General features: G+C 35.6%; 4 protein-coding genes and 1 non-coding gene across 5 annotated transcripts; 1 reads left to right on the plus strand and 4 right to left on the minus strand.

The window, feature by feature from the left end:
- Window positions 1-3,986: 3,986 nt before the first annotated feature.
- Window positions 3,987-4,059, minus strand: TRNAE-CUC (transfer RNA glutamic acid (anticodon CUC)). The gene has a single exon. It is a non-coding gene; the product is annotated as a tRNA-Glu (tRNA).
- Window positions 4,060-9,449: 5,390 nt separating this feature from the next.
- Window positions 9,450-12,145, plus strand: LOC104095422 (fructose-bisphosphate aldolase 1, chloroplastic-like). The gene is made up of 6 exons (XM_009601563.4): window positions 9,450-9,696; window positions 10,469-10,738; window positions 10,816-10,925; window positions 11,011-11,101; window positions 11,379-11,648; window positions 11,741-12,145. Exons 1-6 carry the CDS (start codon window positions 9,526-9,528, stop codon window positions 12,017-12,019), a joined length of 1,191 nt encoding a protein of 396 aa, XP_009599858.1. The 5' UTR covers window positions 9,450-9,525; the 3' UTR covers window positions 12,020-12,145.
- A 1,153-nt stretch (window positions 12,146-13,298) lies between these two features.
- On the minus strand, window positions 13,299-16,657 carry LOC104095423 (B-box zinc finger protein 19-like). The gene is made up of 5 exons (XM_009601564.4): window positions 16,158-16,657; window positions 15,001-15,097; window positions 14,745-14,860; window positions 14,416-14,652; window positions 13,299-13,708 (listed from the first exon to the last, which is right to left on the minus strand). Exons 1-4 carry the CDS (start codon window positions 16,248-16,250, stop codon window positions 14,428-14,430), a joined length of 531 nt encoding a protein of 176 aa, XP_009599859.1. The 5' UTR covers window positions 16,251-16,657; the 3' UTR covers window positions 13,299-13,708; window positions 14,416-14,427.
- An 8,260-nt stretch (window positions 16,658-24,917) lies between these two features.
- On the minus strand, window positions 24,918-26,364 carry LOC138904714 (uncharacterized). Its single transcript, XM_070193219.1, has 4 exons — window positions 25,963-26,364; window positions 25,592-25,751; window positions 25,349-25,508; window positions 24,918-25,173 (listed from the first exon to the last, which is right to left on the minus strand). The coding sequence occupies exons 1-4, from the start codon at window positions 26,362-26,364 to the stop codon at window positions 24,918-24,920; spliced, it is 978 nt and encodes a 325-aa protein (XP_070049320.1).
- An 80-nt stretch (window positions 26,365-26,444) lies between these two features.
- On the minus strand, window positions 26,445-27,347 carry LOC138904715 (uncharacterized). The gene is made up of 2 exons (XM_070193221.1): window positions 27,139-27,347; window positions 26,445-27,009 (listed from the first exon to the last, which is right to left on the minus strand). Exons 1-2 carry the CDS (start codon window positions 27,345-27,347, stop codon window positions 26,445-26,447), a joined length of 774 nt encoding a protein of 257 aa, XP_070049322.1.
- Between the last annotated feature and the right edge of the window lie 375 nt (window positions 27,348-27,722).

Here is a 27,722-nt window from a genome sequence, read left to right on the forward strand (position 1 = left end):
AAAGTGGGATCCCCAAATACCTGAAAGGCAGCTGCCTTTTTAAGAACCCCAAGGTCTGCAAGATGGCAGTTTGATCTTCTCTGCATACTCCTTCAAAATAAATGGAGCTTTTCTCAGCATTCTAGACAAACCAGAGGTTATGGAGAACTCTTGAAAAGAGTCAAACATTATTCTAACAAATGTAGGGTCTCCTCTACAGAAAAATAAAAAAATTATTTGCAAACCCAAGATGGGTTATATTCAACTTCTCACATTTCAGATGGAAATTAAAATCAGGTTGCCTTCTCAGAGTCTTCAATTACCTGTTTAAATATTCCATAGCTAAAATAAATAGAAATGGAATAGAGGGTCCCCTTGCCTGAGTCATTTCTTTGCTTGGAATGGGGCAGTAGGTACACCATTGATAATAATTGAGTAGGATACAATACTAACTCATACCATTATTCATCTCACAAATAATACCGGAAAGTTTAAGCTAGTAAGAATTTGCTCTAGAAAAGGCTACCCCACCGAGCCGTATGCTTTCCTCATATCAATCTTCAACATACATCTAGGCGAGATTCCTTTCCTTCCGTACCCTTTAACCAATTCATGACTCGTGATAATGTTGTCAGCAATCACTCTTTCCGGCACAAATGCAGACTGGTTAGAATCAACTAACATATCCATGACTTGCTATAGTCTCTGTGTTAGAATCTTCGAGATTAACTTGTAGAGTATAGTGTAACATGAAATAGGTCTTAACTCTGACACACTTGAAGGGTTCTTTACTTTAGGTATGAGAGTAATAGTGGTGCAATTTACAGGTTCATGCATGTAACCTGATAAAAAGAACTCCAAAACAGCTTTAGTAATTTCCTCCCCAACAACTGGCCAAACTCTTTTAAAGAACAAAGTAGTGTAGCCATCACACCCCGGTGCCTTTAGGTCATTTATACCCTTCAGAGCTTGAAACACCTCATCATTGGTGACTGGTACTATAAGATAGAGCTGGTGCTGTCTATCCAAGATTCTGCCTTCCTTCATAACACTTGGATTGATAGCTGGCAAGTGAGGCGATACTGAACCCAATAAACTTTTGTAGAATGTAGTAATTTCCTCAGTAATAGCTTCTTGAGTCTTCAGTAAAGCACCATCTACATTGATCAAATTCCTGATCTTATTTTGGGTCACCCTATTCTTCATATTTGCAAAGAAGAAAGCATTATTTGCATCCCCCAGTTTTAACCACTGAACCCGTGACTTCTACCTAAAGATGCTCTCCTCTATGGTATCTCACTTCTCCAGCTGTGTTTTGATATCTCTTTCCTGGTCAAAGAAAGCTAGGTTGTGGTCATGGCTCCTCATTTGTGCTTGGACCTCTGTTAGTTGCTGCCTCAAGGTCTTGATCCGCATATCTACCCCTCTGAATTCCTTTGTATTGATCTGCTTCAGCCCCTCTTTCATACCTTTCAGCCTCATCCACACACTATTCATCCAACCTCCTCTCATAGGTATTTGTCATGCATCATTAACAACTTTCGGGAAATCATTGTGCTCATCTATGCAATTTAGAAATCTAAAAGTTCTTGGCCCCTGAAAGATCTCCTCATCCAGTTTTACACATAGAGGAGAATGATCAGAAAGATTTGGATCCATGACAATAACGTCTTTTTGAGGGAACCTGATCATCCACTCAGCATTAACTAAGGCCCTATCAATTTACTGAATACATGTCTATTTTTCCATGTAAACCACCTACCAATGTATCTCATTTCATTCATACTAGTATCCACCAGATAATCATTAAAATCTCTAATCTCCACCTCTTGAACTGGTGCTCCACATTGTCTATCCTCTACGTGTAGGATGTTGTTGAAATCACCCATGACTAACTAGGGCTCCAGTTGTAGATGGTTCAGTGATCTCAATTCATCCCACATCTTCCTCATGTTCTCAATGGTATGCAATCCATAAATGGCAGAGAAATTAAACATCAAATCCAGCCTCAGAATGGTCATCACCCCATGTATGTATTGATCAGACATACTCATCATTTTATAGTTAATGTAGTTTGGATCCCATAGGATCCATATTCTACCTCTATTGCTAAAGTTGTAGTTATGGTACCAGCCCCAGCCTTTAGCAATTTTTTCAATTATTTCAGCGGCATTTTGTTATTTCACCCTATGCTCAACAACAACTATGATTGCTATATTGTTATTCTTCATAAACGACCTGAACTCCTTTTGCTTATAGGTTTTGTTCAAGCCCCTCACATTCCAAGTTACCAGATTCATATTGGGATAAAAGGAGTGATTGAAACCCCGGGATCCTTACTACAACTACTCTGACCTCTGTTCCCCTCATCACAACTGTTACGCACCAGGTGCTGAGAATTATGCTAACCAAGAGGACTAATTCCATTTGACACATTCACCACCTGCTCAGCTACATTCTGGACTCTTTTCATAGCAGATGTTCTCCTTGCAAGTTGCCATTGGTCTGTTGTTGGTTTCCCTGCTGGATTGGAATATTACATACCTGCCAAATAAATATATATTGTATTAAGTCGCCCCCAAAATTTAAACATGTAAACTATAATTTGGGGTACGTTCTTGAGAGAGCTAGTTTGCTATGGACTTATTCAAATTCAAAGTGGTTCATCTTTTTCAAAAGCTTACATCGCATATTAAAGTAAAATCCTCTAAGATCAATTATTTCCTATATAATTCAACTTGATCAATCCCCTTAGTTTATGCGTTTAGATAAAAAAATTCAATCAAGTTTAGAGAGATGTCTATGTATTCAGCTAATAAAAAGTTGAGGCACAAGATGGGTGATTTTTGCCTAATAAACTTATAGAAGTCGTGTACTAAGTAGTCGTCAAAATGATATGATTTAACGGACCTTTTAGGTATAACAGCTTGTTTAAGATTCTAGATGACAATAGACGTATCTTTCATTATGAAGAATACAAATGTCTTTCTCATTTAATTGTAGGTGTTACTATGTTTTTGAACATTATAATTGAAACGCTTTAAAATCCTAAGTTCTACTTTGCATTTTGAAATGCACATGTGAATTTGGAGAAAGGATTAGTAATTTGAGGAAATGGGCGGTGGCGTAAGCAACGACGGAGCTGAAAATTTTACTAACGGGTATTAAAATATAAAAAAGTAAACACACGAAGAAAATAAGAGGACTCAACATATAGTATATATACATAAAAATAAATTTTTGTCTTAATAAATAATATAATTTTTTGACGAAAAAATGTTAGTTGACACCCTTAGCATAAGGTGATTCCGCCACTTGCGTGAGTTGTGCAAAAAGTAGTAATGGTGATATGATGCATATCATTACTATTTTTTGCAATTGACAACACTGTAGGTGATATGAAAACCTAAAAACATGGTACCTGTCGTCCAAAGTTGTTCATCTTCCAAAATCCAACAACGTTTACGCATAAGACGTTTGATTTTGATCTATTGCCTTTGCTTTCAGCTAGTGGCACGTAAAGCCAAAAGCTACGGGCTAATGCCAACAGTTTTCAGGATATAAAATACATAAATAGGAAGTGCATGATTAAAATTAGTCCCTCTCTTTTGTGCACGAAAGTCATTATTCGTGTTGTATTATATTTAAAATTTAAAATTTTACATTATACTTTGTACTTTGTACTCTATTTGCCTTGCCCAACGACAACGAGGACTACTTCTTATATCACAATACAAGGATATTATGAAAAATTAAAAAAAAAGAGACGTAAGTGTTAACAGGCTCCTTAAGTTATTTATTTGATATACACACACACGTACATACGAACTTTCTTGCAATACATAATGGGTTGAAATCAGAATTTTATTTTTCAAAATAATTTTTATTTTCTATTTTAATGGTGACGACAAACAGCCAATACGTCCATAAATCTCTTTCTTAGAATTTAATTTTGTCCTATATGACTGTCACTGTAGATGAAAATTAGACAGGAAAAAAAAAAAAAATTCCGTTGCCGGGAATTGAACCCGGGTCTCTCGGGTGAGAGCCGAGTATCCTAACCGACTAGACTACAACGGAGGCGTTGTTAACCATTTCATTGGCACATTAATTATTTCTTTTCCAGACTTTGTTTGAATCCCATTATTAGAAAACCGCTTCTCTTTTCGCATTTTGGGAGTTGGTAATTGGACCTAGAGGTGGCCAGGCGGAGGAGGGTGGGTGTTAATTGAGTTGAGATAGTCAAAATTTGAGTTTTTAACCAAAATTCTCAGTATTATGTCTAATTTTGTCCTTTATATTTTACCTTAGTCCTTTATCTTTGCTAAAATGGAGCACATGTTGGCTAGTTAACAGCAAAGCGCCTAACGGCCCCATCCCATGACAGTAAAAACATGAGCCTAATAGAGGTGGTCTTCCTAAAACACCATTTTCCCCTTAATCCCTAATCAGAGGCGGAGTTAGGGATTTAAGTGCGTGGGTTCTAAATTTTAAAATAAAATATTGCTACAGGGAAAATCTAACCCCCATCTTTTCCAGCGAACCCACAACCCTTACCGTTGAACCAAAACCCCTTTTGTTACTGGGTTTGGCAGTATATATTTATATAAATTTAGTAAATATTTCAATACAAATACAGAGTTCCGAAAAAAGTCACTGGGTTCGCCCGAACCCGCACCCACTACTGTAGCTCCGCCCCTGTCCCTAATTACTTGCGAAGCTACGTGCTTTCTATCTTGCAGTCATGAAAGAGAAACTCAACCCCGACGGCTCCGAACTTGTATAGGAATTAGACATGTAAACTGAAACTGTGTATGGAACTGCTAATGCTCCATGTTCAAGTAAATAAACTGGCTAATCATATCAAAATTTTGTCCAATTGAAATATTATAATTTGCTTGGCTTTTGAATTACTCATGTTTATGCTATTGTGGGGTGAGCAGAATTTTTTTGATTCCGAACCTATAAACAGTTTCAAGAACAACAAAGGAGAAAAGTGATGGTATAGTTTAATTCTGCCCATTTTGGGACTGATTATGTCACTAGTCATGCTAATCCTTCATTACACGTTGTGTTCAGACAAGAATTTCATCTGAATTTTCCACGCGGTTTTGCTTTTGCAGCCATACAAGTACGCTGAATTGGTTATTTGGAGAAGACGACCTCTATTAGGCTCATGTTTCTACTGTCACATGCACTGGTCAGTTTTGTGCCTTTTATTTGGGTTTACTATATCATATGTGCTACATTTTAACAAAAAGAAAGGACAATAAGTGCTCAAGATAAATATTAAAGACAAAAATTAGACCTACTCCTATATAATTTTGGTTAAAAACTCAGTCAAAATTTAGTCTCCGGAAGTATGCATACCACTCGATTAGCATAATCATTTCTTCGCATTCCATCAAAATTTATGATTTTTCTTTTGTCCTCATCCCCTCTTGTAAGATTATTACCTTCTGAAACTTCACAAAAAAAAAAAAAAAAATAGAAAAAGATTGAAGCTTTCTGAAGTGGGATTGGATTACTGTAGTCACGGCGAGTTACATTTATGTAACTGTTTTTCTAAATAGAAATCCTATACTCTTCCTCTTTATATATTTTGAAATCTGCTTCTGCCCATATATAAGTTTCAGGCAAATGTTTCACGCTTGTTTAGCTTCATGTACTTGGCTACCCTTTATAGTAAGAATGCAACATTGGAACTTATTATTCTTTATAAGTCTAGGGGATGCAATCAGGTACGGCTCTAAGGCTTTGGACAGTGAGGCCATTGCCTTAGGCCTCCAAATTTATTTTAAATTCTTATTATTATTGTTACTATTATATATTATATAATTTATATAAATAATTAGAATAAAAAAAGTGTTACAGCATATTTTTTGTTACTTGATTAAGGTTATTTTATACAATAAATTTATAAATTATGATAATTTTCTTCCCTCGTTAATTAGTATATTTGACAAGAGTGGGTTGCTCTAGTGGTGAACACCCTTCATCTCCAACCAAGAGGTTGTGAGTTCGAGTCACCCCAAGAGTAAGGTGAGGAGTTCTTGTAGGGAGGGAGCCGAGGGTCTATCGGAAACAGTCTCTCTACTCCAGGGTAGGGGTAAGGTCCGCATACAAACTATCCTCCACAGATCCCACTAGTGGGATTATACTGGGATTAAGGACCTCCGGATATGATTTCGCCTTAGGCCCCGAGTTCTGTTGAGCCGCCCCCGGATGCAATGCTAGGTGAATATGTTGTTCAGTCTTCACATAATCTTTACCTTTTTGAATATGTTGTTCTCTGGATTTGCATTGTCTGAAATGATCATTAAGGTTCCCTTTATTGAGGTTCAAAGGTAATACTTACTAGCTTTTTTCTTTCCCCAGCAACAGAAGAAAAAATGGAGCCGCAGGTTACAGAAGATTCATATGGCTACCCAGCTAATTTAGGATTGAGAATAGTTGATTGATCGATAGAGGCAACGGAAGAGCATAGATTGTTGACGAGGAAGTCTTCTGTGTCATACATCTGGCTACCATCAATTTCTTTTACTTTGGGTGGGTTTATGAATCTTTGTCACATTTATGGGCAGATCAAGTTGCTACACTTGATCACTGGCAAGTCCCTAAAAGCTGCTTAACTTCAGACTCGAGTGGAGTAAGAGGGCTAGGGGAGACTTCAGGGACTTGGCAAGACAGGTAGATTAAAGAGTTAAGGTGGGAAAATCGAAAGTTTTGTCCATCGGGATTGTCATGGACTAGCTGCCTCAACAAAAATTTTGGCCACAAGTGTTTAGGCATGAGCAGCTGGAGCATATTATTCTACAAAGGTACCTGAGCATGAAGGTCTTCAAATACTCGAATTATATTAAGTGGTTCTTTGAGACGTTTTCACTTTGTGGACTCGGATACTATTGATGTAGTCGATCTAGGAAAATGCTTAGTTATTGTAGATTCCTTGCTAGATGACAATTTACTGAGTTTCCAAACTAACATTAATCTTCGAGTTGAATACTGACCCCTTCAAAGAGTGTTATGTGTGAGGTTCAAATAGTTTACATTCTTTTCAGTGAGTTGGTCCTATTGGGAACTCAACTTCCTGATTCAGACATTACACATTTTCTTTCTATTCATTTATGAGCTGCTTTCCCCAATTATAACCTCTTCCGTATGAGTTGTGATGTCCTACTCGTTGATTTCTTAATGATCAATAATTGAAGTTTCCATAATTTTTCTTTCTGGTTACTCGTGTTGATGTATTTTCTTCTGTATGTGTCTTGTTTCTTCAACTGCAGTTATCTTTCCCAGAATCAATGAGATCCGTGCAAACAACTTGGAATATGCCGGGAAGCTCGAGAGGATGAGATACATGCCGCTAGAAACTTCCTAGAACAAATGCATCCTGCTCATAAGCCAAGTGTGGATGCAATTGAATCAAAATAATCGTGCAGAAGTTCTACAAGAGAGAGAACCCAAGAGTTGACATTAAGAAGAAAATCAAGGAAGTAAAAACAATCATGTGCTCTGCAGGCTGTCCCAAACAGCTGCAAATGTGATAATAAAGACTTCCATTGCCTTCCCAACTGAAGTCGTTGCATCTCTGACGCTTCTCTTTCCAACTGAAAAAGGTCCAACTCTTCAAGTTGTTATTTCCCTGATTGCTACGATATATTTCATTTATGACTAGCTAAAGAGCAAACTCCGTTCTTTACTCTTTGTGAATGACAAAGTCCCTTAGCTTATTTTATTTTGTTTTTTGACATTATGATCATATGACTATCAGCAACTACTGACTTAGTACAGCGCCTGCTGAATATTTATTAGTTATAAACACCAATGCTAATCATGGAAATATATTTTTTCAGTTAGTAAATTCCAAGACTTTCTCCATATGTTACCTATCCCATTTGATAATCCAGATGTTCTCAACTTTCGTACGGAATAGTTTTTTGGATTTTATTGTGTTACAGAGTTGGTATGTTTATTTTCTCCTGGCTTTTGGGAACATTGTTGATGGTGTCTGTGATTCCACCCATACTAAAAGGGCCAAGGAGTTTGGAGGTGATAACTTCATCAATAACCTACGTGTTTCGTAGGTTTCCTCAACTTACCTGAATAGAACCGTTTGTTTCGTCATCTCAACATAGTTAGGACAGTAGCTGAGTTCCTAAGGGAAATGTTCATGATGTTTACCACACCTAGTATTGCTATGAGTTTCTCAGGTAAGGATTACGGGTTGTAGAAGGAAAGCTTCTTCTTTCTTAGTCATTTTAAGACAGGTGCAAAGTGTAAGGTCTCCTTGTCCACTCCCATTATATAGGCCTCACATGCATGATATACACACCATTGATGCTTATATTTAATGTTGTTAGCAGTACAAGAATTGCAACTCCCTCCTCATTAGCATTTGATTGCTTGAATTCCTAATGGGATGTGATAGGGATACAGGAACGTACACCATCTCAGCAATAACAAACAGTTAATAGGGAAGAAACAAAGAAAAGGACAGATGTGTTCCAATCAGTTGAGTCATGACATTGTTTTCTTGAATTTATGGGCCATCCCTGAATTTGGCATCTACTCTTGGGCTCCTATTGACGTGCTATGAGATTCATAATGTGCTCACTTTTCCTTGATTAGAGGTGGAATATATTGGCAGATCTTTTGGGCATGATGGACCCGAATGTAATGGTCATCTTGTCAACAAACAAGCTTCAGATGTTACAAGCAAAAGAGAAAAAAAATATGTGAATTTAATGCCAATTTATGTGGAGATTTTTGTAAGGACCCAGGTTGATAAGGAAGTATACGCTTCCCTTGATCGTTCAAATGCAGTCAATTTATAGGAACTATCAATCTCATTTATCAACTCTCTGAAAGGTTGTTGCCTGCCTCCTTCGCAGGAAATAAAGCTAGAGGAACTTGCTACTAACCAACTATTTTACAAAAGAGATTCTTTGGAATAGTTTGTATGGAAAAAAATAGCTTATTTTTGCTAAAATGAAAAATTATTTCGAGTAATGAAGCTGTAACAGGGTGGTGGATCTTTTAATTAAAAGTCGAGATTCTTTTAAATCTTGACGCCATTGCATTGTGGCCACTCAACAGAACCCAAATTAGGCTTCATTAGGAATTTTTGTATTCTTGTGTTTTAGAACAACCAGAGCCTCAAATCTAATGGGTCCAGTGATTAAATAACTGGCAAAAATTGGAAGTCCTCTAGTGCAACCATATTTCTGGTTTTACAAAGTTCCAAAAAGGAGCTAATTTTGTGACACTGCAATTTTAAATGATAAAAACAATGATAAGGAAAATAAGAAAAAGGAGTAAACCAATGAAAACCAACCATCAGTTTGCAAATTCCTACATAAGTAGAGCCAGGTCAGCAAGTTATCAAGCCAACTGGCACGTGCTGATTGGTGAAAGTATACTGGCCTCAAATGATATTATCTTCCTGGAACTATAAATGAAGTGAGCATGGGGCTCTCTGCTTGTATTGAACACACAAGAAAAACTCGTAACTGAGGAGAGAAAAGATAAGGAAAGAAAGAAAAAATGGCATCAGCATCTCTCCTTAAGACATCTCCAGTCCTTGACAAGATTGAGTTTGTAAAAGGGCAGTCCCTCCGCCAGCCATCAGTCTCCGTCGTCCGCTGTCAGCCAGCTGCTCCCTCTGTTCTTACTGTCCGTGCTAGCTCCTATGCCGATGAGCTCGTTAAAACCGCGGTACATGCTCTTTTATAACATTTTCCTATCTAGCTGCTACTTCATTTGCTTTGACTTCAGGAGCAGCTCTGACTGAATTATTTTATGTATCGCGAATGACACACTTTCATTCTCTCCCTATTTCATGTAGTAGTTGTTTTACTTAGTCACAACATGCACGTTAGCTGTCTTATGTTCTTTTAACTGCTTAGCTATCTCTTACTCCTCTGGAGTAAGAAATTTTAAAGCATGGTAATATGCAACTACGAAAGATGAGCTTGTTTACTTGGGCCTTATTTGCAGAGGCAGTTGTATGATTTAAACTTGATAAGTGCAACCTTACGGTTACTTAGCATTGAACTCTTTGTACTTCTAAAATTATAGGTCCAAAATTTGATATTGCAGAAATTTTAGTTGTTTGTATAGTTATATTCAGTGTTGAAATATTAAGTGTAGCTGAATCCATAAACAATACAGTCCATCTGCCTCTGTCTATTTGCCATTTCCATAGAGGAGTGTTTTGCTAGTGTTTCTTTCTTTTTCTTGATAAAAAGATGAAAGAATGCATTATTACCAGTTCTTGATCATTTTTCTTATAGTGGTGTTTTTGCTCAAACTTACTACCAAGATAAAGTGATATATATATATATATATATATATATATATATATATATATAATAAGGGCTATCCTGAGATCAGTAAGCATTTTCTAAAAGTAGTGAGCCTTTCTTTAGAACTTTGTTGAGATGAATGAAGCATGCGTGGCTGATTTAAACGAATGAATTGAGTGTAGAAAACTATTGCATCCCCTGGTCGTGGAATTTTGGCGATGGATGAGTCCAATGCTACCTGCGGGAAGCGTTTAGCTTCAATCGGATTGGAGAACACTGAGGCTAACCGCCAGGCGTACAGGACTCTACTTGTTTCAGTTCCTGGACTTGGGGACTACATCTCAGGTGCCATCCTCTTTGAGGAGACACTTTATCAATCAACCGTCGAAGGAAAGAAAATGGTTGATGTGCTTGTTGAGCAGAACATTGTTCCCGGTATTAAGGTTGACAAGGTAAAGCTCTAACCTCAGTGATTTAAAAGGTCTAAGTTTCTTTGGTCATGAATTGCTAAGAGTTTGAAAATTCACAGGGTCTTGTTCCCTTGGCTGGCTCAAACGATGAATCATGGTGTCAAGGTCTAGATGGCCTTGCCTCCCGCTCGGCTGCTTACTACCAACAAGGTGCCCGTTTCGCCAAATGGTAGAGTATCTTTCTTTTGCATGTTACATAAACAATATTGCTTAACTTGAAGAACAACCTATCTTCTTAATTGTGAATCTTACAGGCGTACTGTTGTGAGCATTCCCAATGGTCCTTCTGCACTTGCAGTTAAGGAGGCAGCCTGGGGTCTTGCTCGCTATGCTGCCATTTCTCAGGTAAAGTTGGCATGTATATATAGAGGAAGCTGAAACACACAAATCTTAAAGAGTTTCTGTTAAAGTTTTGTGCATTGAAACTGTATAGATTCTTTACAAAATCAGGTTAAATTAATCTACAATAGTAGGTACTCTTTATAGTAAGTCTGATATGCTAACATGAAAATAAGGTAGCTATAATAGGTGAAATTGCGCTAATAGTGTAAATTCCTTTTAAAATATCAGTATATTATAAGCTTGACGAACAATGGTTAAAGTTTCTTGCTCATTCTTGTAGGACAATGGGTTGGTACCCATCGTCGAGCCAGAGATCTTACTTGATGGTGAACACAACATTGACACGACCTTTGAAGTCGCCAAGAAGGTGTGGGCTGAAGTGTTCTTCTACCTCGCCGAGAACAATGTCATGTTTGAAGGTATCCTCTTGAAGCCCAGCATGGTCACCCCTGGAGCAGAGTGCAAGGAGAGGGCCACCCCACAACAAGTTGCCGACTACACCCTCAAACTCCTCCGCCAAAGAATCCCTCCTGCCGTCCCAGGAATCATGGCAAGTATTATCTACATTTCTATTATATCAAACATTTTTCCATAATTCCAAGAACTTGACTGTTAATCTTTTACATGGTTTGTTCTACACAGTTTTTGTCTGGTGGACAATCTGAAGTTGAGGCTACTCTTAACTTGAACGCCATGAACCAAGGTCCCAACCCATGGCACGTGTCATTCTCATATGCAAGAGCCCTTCAGAACACATGCCTCAAGACATGGGGTGGACGACCAGAAAATGTGCAGGCAGCTCAGGAAGCTCTGCTTATTAGAGCAAAGGCCAATTCTCTTGCCCAGCTCGGGAAATACACTGGTGAGGGTGAGTCCGAGGAGGCCAAGAAGGGAATGTTCGTGAAGGGATACGTTTACTAAGTGTCTACCAAAGTCTATAGATGTTTGAATATGAAGCATGTAATGTAGCTAAGTCGAACTGCATAAATGCTTGTTCATATACCGTTGTGCTTTTAGCAATTTATAGCACTCATCAAGCTTGCTCAATTTTATGTTATGGCTTCAACTTCTTCACAATGTTAAGGTGTAACATGCGGCAAATGCCATCAAAATCAAATATAGTGGAAAGGAAGAAGAAAAAAAAATCTACTTCTAAGATACATCCAAAAGCATGATCGTAGGCATAGTTGACCAGGTACACCAATAGAAAAACTGAATGCTATAGAAAAGAAACATAAGGACATAGGCAAGATAACTGCTACAAAAAAGATGGGATGATTCATGGATGAGCATTACATATCTGTTGTGACAACGAGATACATAATTTAGTGATAGTTGAAGGACAAAAAGTACATCTTCCGTTTGTACAAGCTTATAACTGTTTCATAATCTTTCATATTGAACTCCTACCTGAATACTGGCACGCGGACGTCCACAAATCTATCTGCTCGACAGTTTTGTGCCTTACAGAACTGCAGCTGAGGCCATAGCTAGATATGCCATCACACCAACTATCATCTTCCACTACCATTCCCTCAAAGAGTTAGCTTCATATGATTCACCTAGTTGTAAGTTGTAACACAATCCAAAAATCAATAGTTCTTCTTATTACTAGGCTCCCCATTCGTCGAATATTACACTGTTGAACTCATGTTTCACTCTGTTTCTTCATTTCTTTTTCCTTCCTTCTTGCTCACTGTTGCTTATGGAATCCTGCATTTCAGCAGGAAACTTTCTCCATAGCTGCTTCTGTAATTCTTTTAATTATTTGGTTTCTTTTCGAATGTAGGAGTCACCTCTTCTTCCTTACTGGCGAAGCAGGAAGCGTTGGTTGTTTCTGTTGCCATTCCTTTTGCTAGAAAAGAAACCATCCTACGGGGATGAGACGTATTCAAGTTCTTTTCTTTTTGATAAATAAATTCTGCCAAGTCCATTACTTCCCCTTAGCTAAGATTTTGTTGAAGGCCAAATGTGTTTGCTAGTACACAGGAATTAGAACATAAATAAAACAATAATTAGAGTATAGACTCAATACAATGAAAGAGAAGAGAGACTATGCATCAGCAAGTGCTGGTTCCCAGTTGTTCCAAACTAGGAGAGATGATGAATTAGAAACTGCAGCATTTCCTGCAGGCTAGGTCCTTATGGGAAGAAAATTTTAATGAACCTTAATACTGCAAGAAACAATGAAAATAATCTCTACACTCAAAAGTGACCTTAGATTTTAAGATAACAGCAACTTCTGCCAAAATCACCTTAAACTTCAATTACATCAACAACTTTCAGCAGGCAGTTTCTATGATGCTGTCTTAACAGCTAAACTAAATCCTAAAGCAAAAATTGATTACGAGTCTAGCAAAGAACTACTAGCGATGTTTTTCAGCAGGACCTTAAAGCAATCAGAACATGCAGTTTATCATAAACTAGCTGCCTGAATGTTGTTGGACTACTAATCTGGGCTAATGAGCTTCGTCAATAACATTGGTGAACCTTCTATCACATGCGCAAAGGTGGAACATGCACGCCATATGAGTTATAAGTGTGACGCCTCCCTTACATTTCCTCATAAAAAGCGACGTGGCTGGAACAGCCCCTCAAGATGTATTAATCCTGTTGAGGTAAAAAAGAAACAGTTCATAAAGTAATGCTCAAAACCTTACAATAGGGAAATACTATGGGATCAACCTTTTCATGAACAATCTGTCAAGTTATTTTCTTCTTCTTTTTTGGGCTAAGAATAGAATCATCCTAGTTGGTTAACAAAGACTGGACAGTGACGACTGCAACTTAAAGCAGGGACCTTCTATACAAAACGATTTTTGAATGGAATTCCAGCAGACTTATAAGAGAGACATTAGCAAGAAAACATGAAAATTGAAAAGGCACATCTCTTCAGCAGATATTTCAGCAACCTCCAGTAGTTCAGAAAGGATTTACATTTCCAAAGTAATCTGGTTCACCATATTTACTCTCCATAAATTAAAGAATGAAAGGTGACATCTCTATAAGCACTTATGCTGATCAAATTCTGATTGGAAATCAAAGTGGTAATAATTTGTTTTGGTTTTTCTTTTTCTTTTTCTATTTTGAGGTACTTCATAATTCTTGACAAATTATCTATCTTCTACAGACCAGTCAATTCTCCCTCTTAAAACATCATCTTTTATATGTTTTCAAACAGTTGAGTTCACATGAAATTTTTTTAGCATTAAAATGAAAAGAGAGAATGTGAAAACTCACTTTATTAAGTAGATATTATTGATGAAATATGGCAAAGTTATTCTGGGATTGATTCTGAGAGATGTAAAGTGCCTAACCTGATTAGATGCCTAACCATGATAACGATTTGGCTTCACATTTAAGTCGATCATTTTGTCCTTCTTGGCATGATCATCTGCACTCCCATCTGAAACTGGGACAGGAGAGAATCTGCGATTTTGTTGATTGTCTTCAACCATTGGCTTTGGTGAGTGACTATATTCCCTCTTGTTTTCACCAGGATCTAATGTCTTCCTGGCTAACTCCTCCGTAGGCCCAGGTTTGTCTCCTGGAAACTACATGAGAAAGTATAGAAAGATGAACCAAAGCATATCACACTGCACATATCAAGAGTAGGATGTAACTGAAATACGACAGAGTTACCAACCTCAACTTTCTGCCTCAACAGGAGATATCTACTGTGTGTTCGTTTACCTCCAACGTGTACGATCATGTCGCATTGCAGACAAAGAGAACTTCCATCAACCTCACAGTAAAAGAATGCTTCATGTGTAATGCAGAGGAAATTAGCAATAGTTAGTTCGTTTTGCAAGACCTATTGAGTAGGATAAAACTACAAAATAACATCAAAGGAATCAGAAGAAAAACTAACTGAAGAATAAAAGGGATTAAACTCCACTAACCAGGTGCATTTTCACATATGTCGCAACGAGGAACATCATTGGGCTTAGCTAGTCCAACCCTCACATGCCTACTAGCAAGCTTATTACACATATGAACCTATTGATCAAATTTGAATATGATTAGAGGGGTCCGCAAGAATGAAAACATCAAAAGTCCCTTAGTGGCATTGTCAAATATTAATTGGTTAAAGGTTGACTCCAGTAGATTTGCTCTTTCATGCCTCTGGGTCAGAAGTGAGTAGTGTTTAAGATATAATTAAGAACATTGAAGTGTGCATCCTCTCTAACATCTTAAACTTTTAGATACGGTGACCACATAATTCAACATGGTATAGAAGTAGGCAAGAGATGGGGGTTCATGTCTCACCACAATTCATTATCAATAGATTTTTCCCACATGCTTGACCCATAAAAAAGAATTAGGCTCACACGTGAACAGACATGTTAAAGATATAAATAGAAGTGTCCCTCTAGTATTGCATAAACTTTTAGATAAGAAGATCGCATAATTCAACAGCTAGGAAGATCACAATTACAAAACAAATTCCAACATATAGATATATAAAATAACCCTTAAGGATTAAGAAAAATTTATTACTCCTACTAACTTAAAGTGGATGAACAGAAGAAACCAAAACCAGAGAGAAGAAGCAATGATTCCCTGGTTGTAAATACTGAAGAAATGCCAATTTGCATAACAGGTCAGCATGATTTTTGACCTTAAAGAAGTTGATGAAGGAGCAACTGATTGCAGCCTCCTTAAGTAACATAAAGACACACATAATCGCACTTATCAAAAGAAAAAACACACACAGACACACACATAGATAATTTCAGGCAATGATGTACGTTTTGATAGCTAATTTCAGTCCTAAAATATAATTAGCATCATCCTATCTTGTAGATTTTATAACTATGCTCGACTCAAGATATCTGCAACTCACTATACAAAATATAGTCGTGCTTGCGTTCCCTTTTGCAGATATAATTAAGTTGACTTGAACAATTATTCCACCCCATCAACAAATAGAAAGCTAAACTGAACACATTCCAGTGAGTTCAACAAACTAATTACCTCTAAAACCCCAAAAGAAGAAATAGAAGTTTCATGCAAGTACAAAGGGACAAATAGTATTAGATTGACAGTAAAATTAGACCTTTTCGTCACAGGCACGGCAAAGGGCAGCCTCATCTGCAGCGCAGAAAAGAATGGCAGCAGCACTTTCACAAACGTCACAAAGTGTCCGCATTATTCATTTCTACGACTCCCCCAATAATAAGTAGACAAATATAAAGCTAACAACATTACTTATTAGTTTCAAATCAAGAACGCTTCAATTTTCGATATCAATTAAGTTCTACTTCGACAAATAACATCCAAAGTCTGGATCTTTACGTTAAGTTGAATAGTAATCTGAGACAACTGCAGGAAGCAACTCACAAACTACAGTATATTTTAATTATAACAAACAATATTTCTTAAAAGGAAACTGCTGTACGTTTGAAAAGATAGTAATCTACTACAGCTAATTGATAATGATAATGGAAGATGGTAAGTGAGACTAGGATTATTTTTCTGATTGGCTGGGTTTTTGAATATCAGACCAGAAATAGCACCATGATCTATATTAAAGAAAAATATATGGTGGCGTCAACTAAGGGAATGCTCCACAGCCACAAGATTAAAGAGGGTGGCCATGAAAATTCCAATTCTCAACCACCAATTACATATCTTAGACCTGGCCCATCGAATTTAATAGTGTGTACTTGTCTATTCAATGATGCTTCTTCATTTTCATCATTTTTGGATTTTCTTTAATGCAAGACAACTTGTGAGGTCTATGATTACGCCACGTGCCCCCTTTGCCTTTTCACTTTCAACTACCGTATGTAAATTGTGTTATTGCATCCCAATGAGTTGCCTAAATCGATTTGGTCCCCTAATGCTTCATAATTTTGTCAAGTTTCTCATGTGCTACTACTCCGCATTCATTAGTTGCCTTGTCGGTGTATTTACTTAGTTGTTGATAATGTCAATTTTAGTTGAATTTAATTTTATACAAATTGATGATATATAACTATTATGCTATCATTATAACTTACAACATCATAGCAATTTGTCCACTTATTTTTGAACTAGTTTCACTAATTATGAATAATTACTTATATAGTAATTATTTTTAAGTAATTTGATATATTTATTAAAATTGTTTATATCATAAGTATATATAAGTTAAATGCATCTAATTCCATCTATCAAAATTTGGATCGTTGTGGAGCAAGTTGAGTCATAGGCAAGTCTAATCAAACCTCATTGGTCTATATCTCTTTTGATGGAATAATAATATGCATTGTTAACCCATAAGTAGAAGTCTAAAGCAGTATAGTATAAAAGAGGCAAAAACTCACAATGTTACGAATTAAGGTGTTGTTTGTTGTTGGGTTTCAAATCTCCCTGCCCTCACCCAAAAGATCTCGATTGACACTGTGGGTTTAGAAAGTTTTAACAAACAAATTTTTTGGAGGCGTGGCTTTAATTATCTAATTCCTCCACTTACTAAGATTGGTATAGACATGTAAAATCAAGACTTGAGAATAAAGTTGCAGAAGCATAAAGAAAATTGTTGATATTATTCCATTGCGATACTCCGGGAAATTAACGGGACAAATATCTAGTAGTGTCTATTCTATTTAATAATAAAGTAAATTTTGAGATGAAATGGATACATTGGTCAGAGGATTCCACATCCATTTGAACTTTATTGGGGCGCTCGATCGGAATGAACGTGTGGATATATAGATATAGTAACAATGTCGATCAAGCACATGCATGATATGATTATTGTAGTAGGAAGGAAAAAAAAATATCTGCAAATATTTAATAGTATATTTATTAATTTGGTGTAAAATAATGAAAATCACACTTTAGAGCGAAAAATAAGATTATGGCTAAAATAGACCTCCCCCGGCCCTTACCAAAAGAAGTGACAGGACTGTAAGATTATATTGGGATTAGCACTAACAATCCAAGACACATAAATGCAATTGGAGTTATAATTAGAAGTACAAAAAATAGAAAAACAAAAAACTAATGCTCCTATCACAAAAGCAACAAATCCGTTCACTCATTATAGATTAAAAAGTTTTTTTTGCTGTTGAGGTATATCAATAACAATAATAATAATTATGTTTCATCCTAAACAAATTATGGTCGAGCTATATAAATCCCCATTCCTTTCATTTAGCTCAATTCATATCATTATCATTATTAAAATAAAATAATAATAATAATAATAATAATAATAATAATAATAATAGTAGTAGTAGTAGTAGTAGTAGTAGTAGTAGTAGTAGTAGTAGTAGTAGTAGTAGTAGTAGGTAGTAGTGGTAGTAGTGGTAGTAGTAGTAGTGGTAGTAATAATAGTCGTAGTAGGTAGTGGACGTAGTAGTAGTCGTAGTAGTAGTAGTGGTAGTCGTAGTAGTAGTGGTAGTGGTAGTGCTAGTGCTAGTCGTAGTGGTAGTCGCAGTAGTGGTGGTAGTGGTAGTCGTAGTGATAGTAGTGGTAGTAGTGGTGGTAATAGTAGTAGTAGTAGTAGTAGTAGTAGTAGTAGTAATAGTAGTAGTAGTAGTAGTAGTAGAAGTTTTTTACCCGATCTAAAACCTATTCCCAACTAATAGGTATCATCTATATAGATTTCCATTGTGTCCTATTAGTCTGCTTTGATTCCAAGGATTTGTAGGTCTTTTGAGACAACTTCCTTTCATGTGATTTTAGGTCTATCCTATCCTTTTTTTAATACCTTGCTCTATCATAGTTTTACACTTATGGACAGGTGCATTTGTTGGTCGATGCAAGACACGACCAATCATCTCAAGCGATCTTATCTCATTTTATCCTCAATGTGTGCAACTTATACCTTCTGGCAAATATGATCATTTTAATTTTATCTAATTTTATGTGACTATGCATTCATCTTAGCTTTTGTATTTCGTAACACTCATCTTATGAATATGTTGAACTTTAGCGGCCCAATATTCACTACCACGTAACTTATTGTTGAACTGTATATAGTTTTATAATTCTAAACCACGAAGAGCTGTAAGTTATAGAACAAGCATTAAGGGAAGTACATTTACGCTAGCTTCACTCCTATATGAAAATTCCCTACAACTTGTAATACTTTGGCTCGTTTGGACAATTGGATATTTTATAGAGTATCGATACGGTACTGATACTAAGGATTTGATATATATTTGCATTCCTGATTCACGCTTAACTCACAAATAAGTTTCCTTATCTTTTATCTCCCTTCTAAAGATTTAGAATGATTTTGCCATATATAAGTGGTGGTATGCATATTAAATACAGTAATTATTTATGAAGTATATATATTAAAATATTATTCGTATAATATAATAGTATATGAATATATGTAGTACATAACGTTTTACCATGTATTCATTGAATACAAGTACATAAATAAAATATTCCATTTATAATAATGATATATTTAATGTATGTAAGTCTATATTTCAATTTATTCATCACACACACTGTGTAATATGTGTATTACAACAAATATGTATTTTAAGAAAATTTTATGTGCATAAACTATATATAATTTGAGAGAGTTGGAAGAGAGGGTTTTGTCACGACCCAATTTAGGATTATAACCGGCGCCTGGGAGCAAGTGCCCCCAAGTATTATCGGTATTTTACAGAAAATCGGACAGAGTTTTCCCTGTTTTAGGACTATCCAAAAATAAACCTGTCTTAGAAATCAACAACACAACCAACCTATATCGACCAAACAAGTTATAATCCTCATTCACGAAATATTTCCAATACAATAATACTAACTTCATCTCCAATTATACGATAGGAAAGTCTAATATGAGTCACCAATTCTATATCAATAAAAGAATGCTTATGACACTCGTAAAAATGACTATGGAGCGACTCTAAGGGTTTCAAGAAAGAGACTATAACAAATAAATAACAATCTTTGCCCACGCGAATAAATACGGGGCTCACCAGGAACTGTCAACTCGTGTACTCTAATTAACGGAATCCTCGCCTGTGTCTACTGCTGTCTCTGTAAAAATAATAGCGGGGAGTGAGTCGCTAGCTCAGTAAGTAGTAATACTTAACGATAACCGTTTTTAATAGGGGACAAGTCAGAAAACATGCTTGTATAATGATCACAAAATAAAATACCTTTTTTTTTAAAAAAAACGGTAATAATAATCAATCTCATCATGTGTTTCCTGTAACAAAATCAATTTAACAATTCAGTAATAAACTCGGTAAATGCTGTGTCATAGCAAATCTTTCTATTTGGGAGGTTTCCAGAAAAAGATCATGTAATGTATATCACTGTGTGGACCCCTTCGTAAAAGGAGTCAAATATAATTATAGGTCCCTATTCGAGAGAAAACTGTAACTGTATGCTAGTTATACCTTCCCACTAGCCAGAGCTATAACTGTACTCGATAATCGGTAAATACAAGGTGCACCAGGTCTAACGAACCCGCCATTAGCTACGGGATTCTTCAAAGTCTCCTCCCATTAATACTTTATCTTGTAAATAGTAAATACTCGTACAAAAGCATTTTCAAAATAATGAAGGGCATATCATTTCTTATCAAAACTTGTAATTTTATTTCGGTAACGGGTAATCATGTCTCGAGTAACAGTAAAACATGTCTAGTAACAGTGAGAACATTTTAAATAACTGTTACATCTCAAGTAACGGTAAAACATATCTAGTAACGATGAGAATATTTTGGTTAACCGGTAAACATCTCAAGTAAATTGTTCGGTACCATCTCAAGTAAATGACTTGTCCCACATGCAAATTTCAAAGTATCGGTAACACATTTATTTTCAAAATCATATATAAACCATGCAGGTTATGAAAACACAAATTGTGATAAGATTACTACTCACAGTACTCGTGTCGCAACACCAAACACCTCAAGCAATCTGTATGACTTCTAATCGATCCAAGTGCTCAATTCGTATGAAATTTATAAATCAATATAAGTTTATGTTACCATATGCTAACCACGAAATTCAGTAAGTTTAAGTGATAGCAAGTCATAATTTCTATTACCCATGTCTCAGTGTTACTCAAAATACCATCTGCCAGAATACCTATATTGCCATCAAAACTAACTCTTAATAGCTTTTTTTTTTAAAATTCCAGATTCATGGTTATTCATGAACTAGTTTATTTTACCATGAAAATCTATGTTAATGTTACCCACCATAGTTAAATACCAAACTCAATTCTAGTATTCCAATTAAAGAGTTAAACAATATGAAACCAAAATTCTTCTAGAAGACTTACGTTGTTAGTTCTTGTAGTTTCTTGTTATAACTCTTTGATGTCAAACGGAGTACTTTTACTCAAGAAAAAGAACCGATGCGTATTGCTCCTCTTCAAGCATCGTATCCCAGCAGCAGTTTGGGTTTTTGACTCCAAGTTGCTGTTAAATTTCTCGTTCTCACTTTCCTTACGGATTAGAGTTGTAGATATTTCCCCAATTTTCTAAGTTGTTTTCTATTTGTTGGCTGGCAAGTCTCCTCTCCAACCCCTTATCAAACCCACGCCATACCTGTGATGGACTTTGGCCTTTTAAATTGCTTCATCCCTTTTTTTATATAGCTAAATGATCAATTTGTCCTTGGTTAAAATTATGGATTATTACAGGTTTGAAGCCCTTATTTTTTGTACTAATAATTTTTGATAAAATAGGTAACTGATCCTAATTTGTGCGTTGGTAGTTATTTTAAAAATTACATTTAAATTTGGAAAATGTCATAAAGGTAAATAAATCTATTACTTTAGAAATAAATCAAAAATAATATTGTTTATTCAAATAAACTAGTATTAGTACCCGCACAATACACGGATATTATTAAAAATATGAATCATATTAAAGTAAGATTTAATTTATTTGAGCGTGTTGTTCATTACGTTTCAACAAAATGATAATTATCGTCATATTTTAATGTGTGTACCTAATAATAAAAACTATGTATAATTAAATTAAATGAACCATATAATTATTGAATAACTTTTAGATGAAATTAAAATATCATAATTATATAGTTTATGCTACAAACAATCTGAAAATATAACATGATTCAAAACCAACAATTAAAAATACGTTAAGTGAATCTAAAAACTTCTATATTTACTATTCTTCTAGCTTCATTTCTTATTTATTCATCATCATTTATAAATTTTCAATCCCTTCCTACTTGCAGCCTGTGATATAGATTATAAAGTGGTACATTTGTAAATATATTTATTTGAAAATAGTCCACTATGAGATAATGCTTCTTTCAGACTTTTAATAATGATAAAATAATAATGAAGTGTGAAGAAAGGTTACGTAGCTTGTGGCCCTTTTTACCCAAAGGATACCTCAAGAAAATGCAAGCACTAGTTCTGACACCATGATAATATGCAAAATCGCAAGTAATTTAGGGCAAAAAATGAGAAATCGAAACCCTAATTTCAGAGAGAAAAGAGAGACGATTTCATATTAATGAAGAATAAGGAAAACAAATTGTCTTTCTAGTTGTACACGTGCACTACTTTTTATCTATTTACAAAATACACAGATATTATAAAATACACTATGTAAGAAAAATAATGTGGGCTCCGGATCAAGATTGATCTACATTATATTGTGTCCTATCTTTAACAACATCTGCATTAATTCTAAGAATTTATAGGTCTTTCGAGACAACTTGCTTACATATGATTTTAGGTCTATCTCATGCTTTTTAATACATTGCTCTGTCATAATTTTATACCTATGGACCGGTGTATCTGTAGGTCGATGCAGAACATGACTAAATCATCTCAAGCGATTTTATCTCATTTTATCCTCAATGTGTGCTACTTACACCTTCTGGCAAATATGGTCATTTTTAATCTTATCTAATTTTATGTGACTAGGCATCCATCTTAGCTTTCATATTTTTGAAACACTTATCTTATAAATATGTTGAACTTTAGTGGCCCAACATTCACTGCATATAACTTTTTGTTGAATTGTATATAGTGTTTATAATTATAAACCACAAGGAGCTGTAAGTCATAGTAAAAATTGCATGGGGCGCCCTAAAGCCCTATTTGGTTGCCCCTTTTTAATTTATACCCGTTTTATTTTTCTGTTTGCATCCGTACCCATTTTTTTGTTAAAAGCATTTTAAAAAGATGATTTTACCCTTCTTTAATAAAAGACTATTGACAAACTACAGGACAAAAATTTAAGCATATTTAGGCTGAAATTTTAGCAAATAAACTAAAAAACTTCAGCTTGTTCAGACTGAAGTTTCGGACAAAACTCAAGACAAAACTGTAGACTGTTACAAAATTTCAGCATGTTTTGGTATGAAGTTTTAGCAAATGAACTAAATAACTTCAGCATGCATTAGCAAAAACTCTTTAGAAAATTACATATTGCAGGACAAAAACTTAAGCATATTTCGTCTGAAGTTTTAGCAAATGAACTAAAAAACTTCAGCATGTTTAGTCTGAAGTTTTAGAAAATGAACTAAATAACTTCAGCATGTTTTGTCTGAAATTTTAGCAAATGAACTAAATAACTTCAACATCCATTAGCAAAAACTCATTAAAAAATTACATACTACGAGACAAAAACTTAAGCATATTTAGTCTAAAATTTTAACAAATGAACTAAAAAACTTAAGCATGTTTAGTATGAAATTTTAGCAAATGAACTAAATAACTTAAGCAACTTCAGCAAATGAACTAAATAACTTAAGCATGTTTAGTCTGAAGTTTTAGCAAATGAACTAAATAACTTCAGGCATGTTTAGACTGAAGTTTCGGATAAAATTTATGACAAAACTGTAGACTGCAGGATAAATAACTTCAGTATGTATTAGCATCAAGTTTTAGCTTCAATGTGAAACAACTTCATGCTATATTAGCATGAAGTTTTAGCTTCAACATGAAACAACTTCATACAAGTGTGATTCTGAAGATGAATCTAGACAAGTTTCTGATTTTTTTATAAAGTTGTTGAAAGGAGAGGAGGAGATTGTTTTATATCTTTTGTCAGGGGTGTAATTATCATATTATTACGGATTTTTTGGGAGATAGCTACCAAATTAATAATTTTAAAAAAATAGGATATATGTTAAAAGGTGGCACAAATATAGGGTACGACTGCAAATCCTCCTTTTTATTTTTATTTTTTGTGTAAAGAAAAATATTATTAATCTCCAAACCAACCATCTTTGTTTGCTAAACAATTCCTTTATCCATTTCCTTCTATCTCTCCTCTCTTTCCTTAATATTTTGCATATTCAATCTAACTTTGCATTCTTGTTGGATCTGTTTACAAATCACCATTGGACGTGGTACTTTGTTATTCCATATTGCATCATTTCTGACCTGCCATATTTTGTACACCAACGCTGCCACAACTGCTATAATGAGTTTTCTGCACATTTTACCTTTAACATTTCTTGTTAGTCTTCTCCACAAGCCATCAATATCTGGTTCATTTATCCCCAATCCTAGCCATTCCAGCAGAATTCTCAGGCACTCCTTCGAAAAATGACATTCGAAGAACATGTGTTGAATTGTTTCTTTACTTCCACCACACATTTTGCACCTTATTTCTGTACATACTCCATTTTTTCCAATCTTTCTCTTGTCAACAGTCTTTTATGAACTGCTAACCAACTGATAAAACTGTGTTTTGGAATATTAACAGAGTTTAAATCCATCTAGCCCAAGGCCACTCATTCAGCTCCCCTTTCCTCCATTGGTATCCTTTTTGTATAGAATACCTTCCACCTATTTGTTGCTAGTCATTCCCTCTATATCCTCCCTTGAACTTTTCCATTATAGTGCATATTCTTTTTCAATACCAACTACAATCAGTTGGTGGTACATATTGTTTCCAGCTGGTCCCTTTGATGTATATGTGATCCACCCATTTTACCCATAAGTTGTCAGCCTTTTGAGCAATGTTCCACACATACTTTGCAATTGCTGTCTCATTCCATACCATGAAATCCATTATTCCTAGTCCTCCTTTGTGCTTTGGTCTACATATTATATCCCATGTAATCAATGGAGCTTTATTAGTCTGTTCTCTCCCATCCCACAAGAAGTTTCTACATATTGCAGTCAGCTTCTTTAGAACAGACTTAGGTAGGATAAATATTGATGACCAGTATGTATGAACATGTAGTAGAACTAAATTGAATAGCTGAACTCTACCAGCATATGACAAGTTCCTCGAGCTCTATGCCTTTATTCTAGCAGTCATCTTATCTATTAGGATTTCACAATCCATGATTGATAACTTCTTTGCTGAAATTGGAACCCCCCAAGTATCTAAATGGCAATGACTCTTTCTGATATCCAGTTGCCTCACATAAATCTTTCCGTTCTTGTTTTGGCATGTTAGCACTAAAAATATTGGACTTTCCTGCATTAGTGTTCAAACCTGATGCATTTGCAAAAGACTGCAGACCTCTAACATCAACATTACTGATTGATAATTGCCTTTACAGAATAGCAATATATCACCTGCAAAGCATAAGTGATTCAGTTTTAGTCCCCTACATTTCGTGTGATAACCAAACTTCCTCATATCAGCAACTTTATTCAAGATTCTGGTTAGGTACTCCATGCATACTACAAATAGCAAAGGTGAAATGGGGTCACCCTGTCTTAGACCTCCTTTTTTCTGTTATACTCCCATGCAGTCCTCCATTTATAGCAATACTATACTGAGTAGTAGTTATATATGCCATGATCCATTTAATGAATCCCTGAGGGAAATTCATTGCATGGAGCATTTCTTCCACAAACGACTATTCTACTCTATCATATGTTTTTTTTAGATCAATCTTGATTAAGCAACTCTGAGTAGTGTTCTTCCTGTTGTACAATCTTACCAAATCTTGGCATATCAGAACATTCTGAACTATGGTTCTTCCTGCAATGAATGCACTTTGATTCGCAGAAATCAGTGTAAGCAGTATCAATTTGAGCCTGTTACATAACATCTTAGATATCACCTTGTATATTGTATTGCACCCTACAATAGGCCTGTAATCTCCCACACTTGTAGCATGAGAGCCTTTTGGAATGATGGTTATCATTGTATGGTTCAGCACATTTAACATCTCCCCAGTTCTAAAGAATTTAATTATAGCATCCACTACATCTTTGCCTACCACCTCCCAGCTATCTTTAAAAAACTTACTTCCATAGCCATCTGGACCTGGTGATTTATCTCCATTTATTGCCCACAAGGCTGTTTTAACCTCTCTTTCTATAAACTTTTTCTCTAACATGTTCTTTGGTATTTCTGTAACTACTGGTCCTTGTTGAATCAGTATGCTACTAACATGCTCCCTTTCCTTGTTGGTAGTGCCTAACAAGTAGTGTAGAAATCAATAAAGGACTTTGCAATTGCATCCACCTCAGTTCGATTGACTCCCTGTGCATCTGTTATAGAGAAGATTTTGTTCATATTCCTTCTAGCCTTCATCATGTTATGAAACAATTTGGTGTTTAGGTCCCCTTTTTCCAGCCACTGCACCTTCCTTTTCTGTTTTAAATACTGATGTCTTGCTTCATTCAACCTCTTAGTCTTCCTGGTTAGCCTTGCTTCTTCCTCTTGTAGCTCCTGATTAAGAGGTATTTGTTGCATTCTTTGTTGACATTGCATTAATATTTCTTGTGTTTGATCTGCTTTCTTTTCTATATGACTGAACTTCTCTTTGTTTAGCTGCCTTAATTTCCCCTTCAGGTTGTTTAGTTTTTCCACCAACTCATATATTTTGGTCCCAGTTTTGTTTGTCTTCCAGCCTTGCTTTACTGTCTCTTTGTAATCTGGTGCCATGCTCCACATGTTAAAGTATCTGAACATATGTTGCTTCTTTTGATCTACTGCCCATCTAATTATTGCAGGACAGTGATCCAATGTCCCTTCATTCCTATAATATACCTCTAAATATGGTAAAGCCAATATCCACTCATTATTGACCAACACCCTGTTAATCCTACTATATACTCTGTCATTACCTCCCTATTTGTTGTTCCACGTAAAGAAGGCCCCTGAAGACTTCATATCTTGTAATGTACATTCTTTCACACATTGCTTGAATTCTCTTATTTCTGTCATTGTAATTGGACTCCCAATCCTTTCTTCTTTATGTAGGACACAGTTGAAATCCCCCATGACTGCCCAAAGTTCATCCATATGCTCATGAATTTCCTTGATATCCTCCCATAATTTCCTTCTTAGTGCAGCATCATTAAATCCATAAACCATTGTTACTGAAAATTTCCTTCTTGTTCCTCTATGATGTACTCCACAATGTATTAATTGTTCTGTGACTTTATTTATGCTTATATCAAATATTAAAGGCTTTCATAAGAGCCATCTTCCTCCTTTATGTTGACTTAGATTCGTACTATAGGACCATCCATTACATAGGTTAAGAGCAGCTTTCTGAGCCTTAGCTCTCTTAACCTTAGTTTCCAAGAGGCCAAATAATCCAACCTAAGAATTATGCATAAACAGATGAATTTCCTTCTGTTTATCTGGATTATTTATCCCCATGGTATTCCAAAAGCCAATTTTATCCATGTGTTGGTGGGCTCCCCCCACCCTTGTCAACTACAACCCCCTTTTGTCCTACATTAC

This window comes from Nicotiana tomentosiformis, chromosome 2 (assembly GCF_000390325.3).
Source record: "Nicotiana tomentosiformis chromosome 2, ASM39032v3, whole genome shotgun sequence".
NCBI lineage: Eukaryota > Viridiplantae > Streptophyta > Magnoliopsida > Solanales > Solanaceae > Nicotiana > Nicotiana tomentosiformis.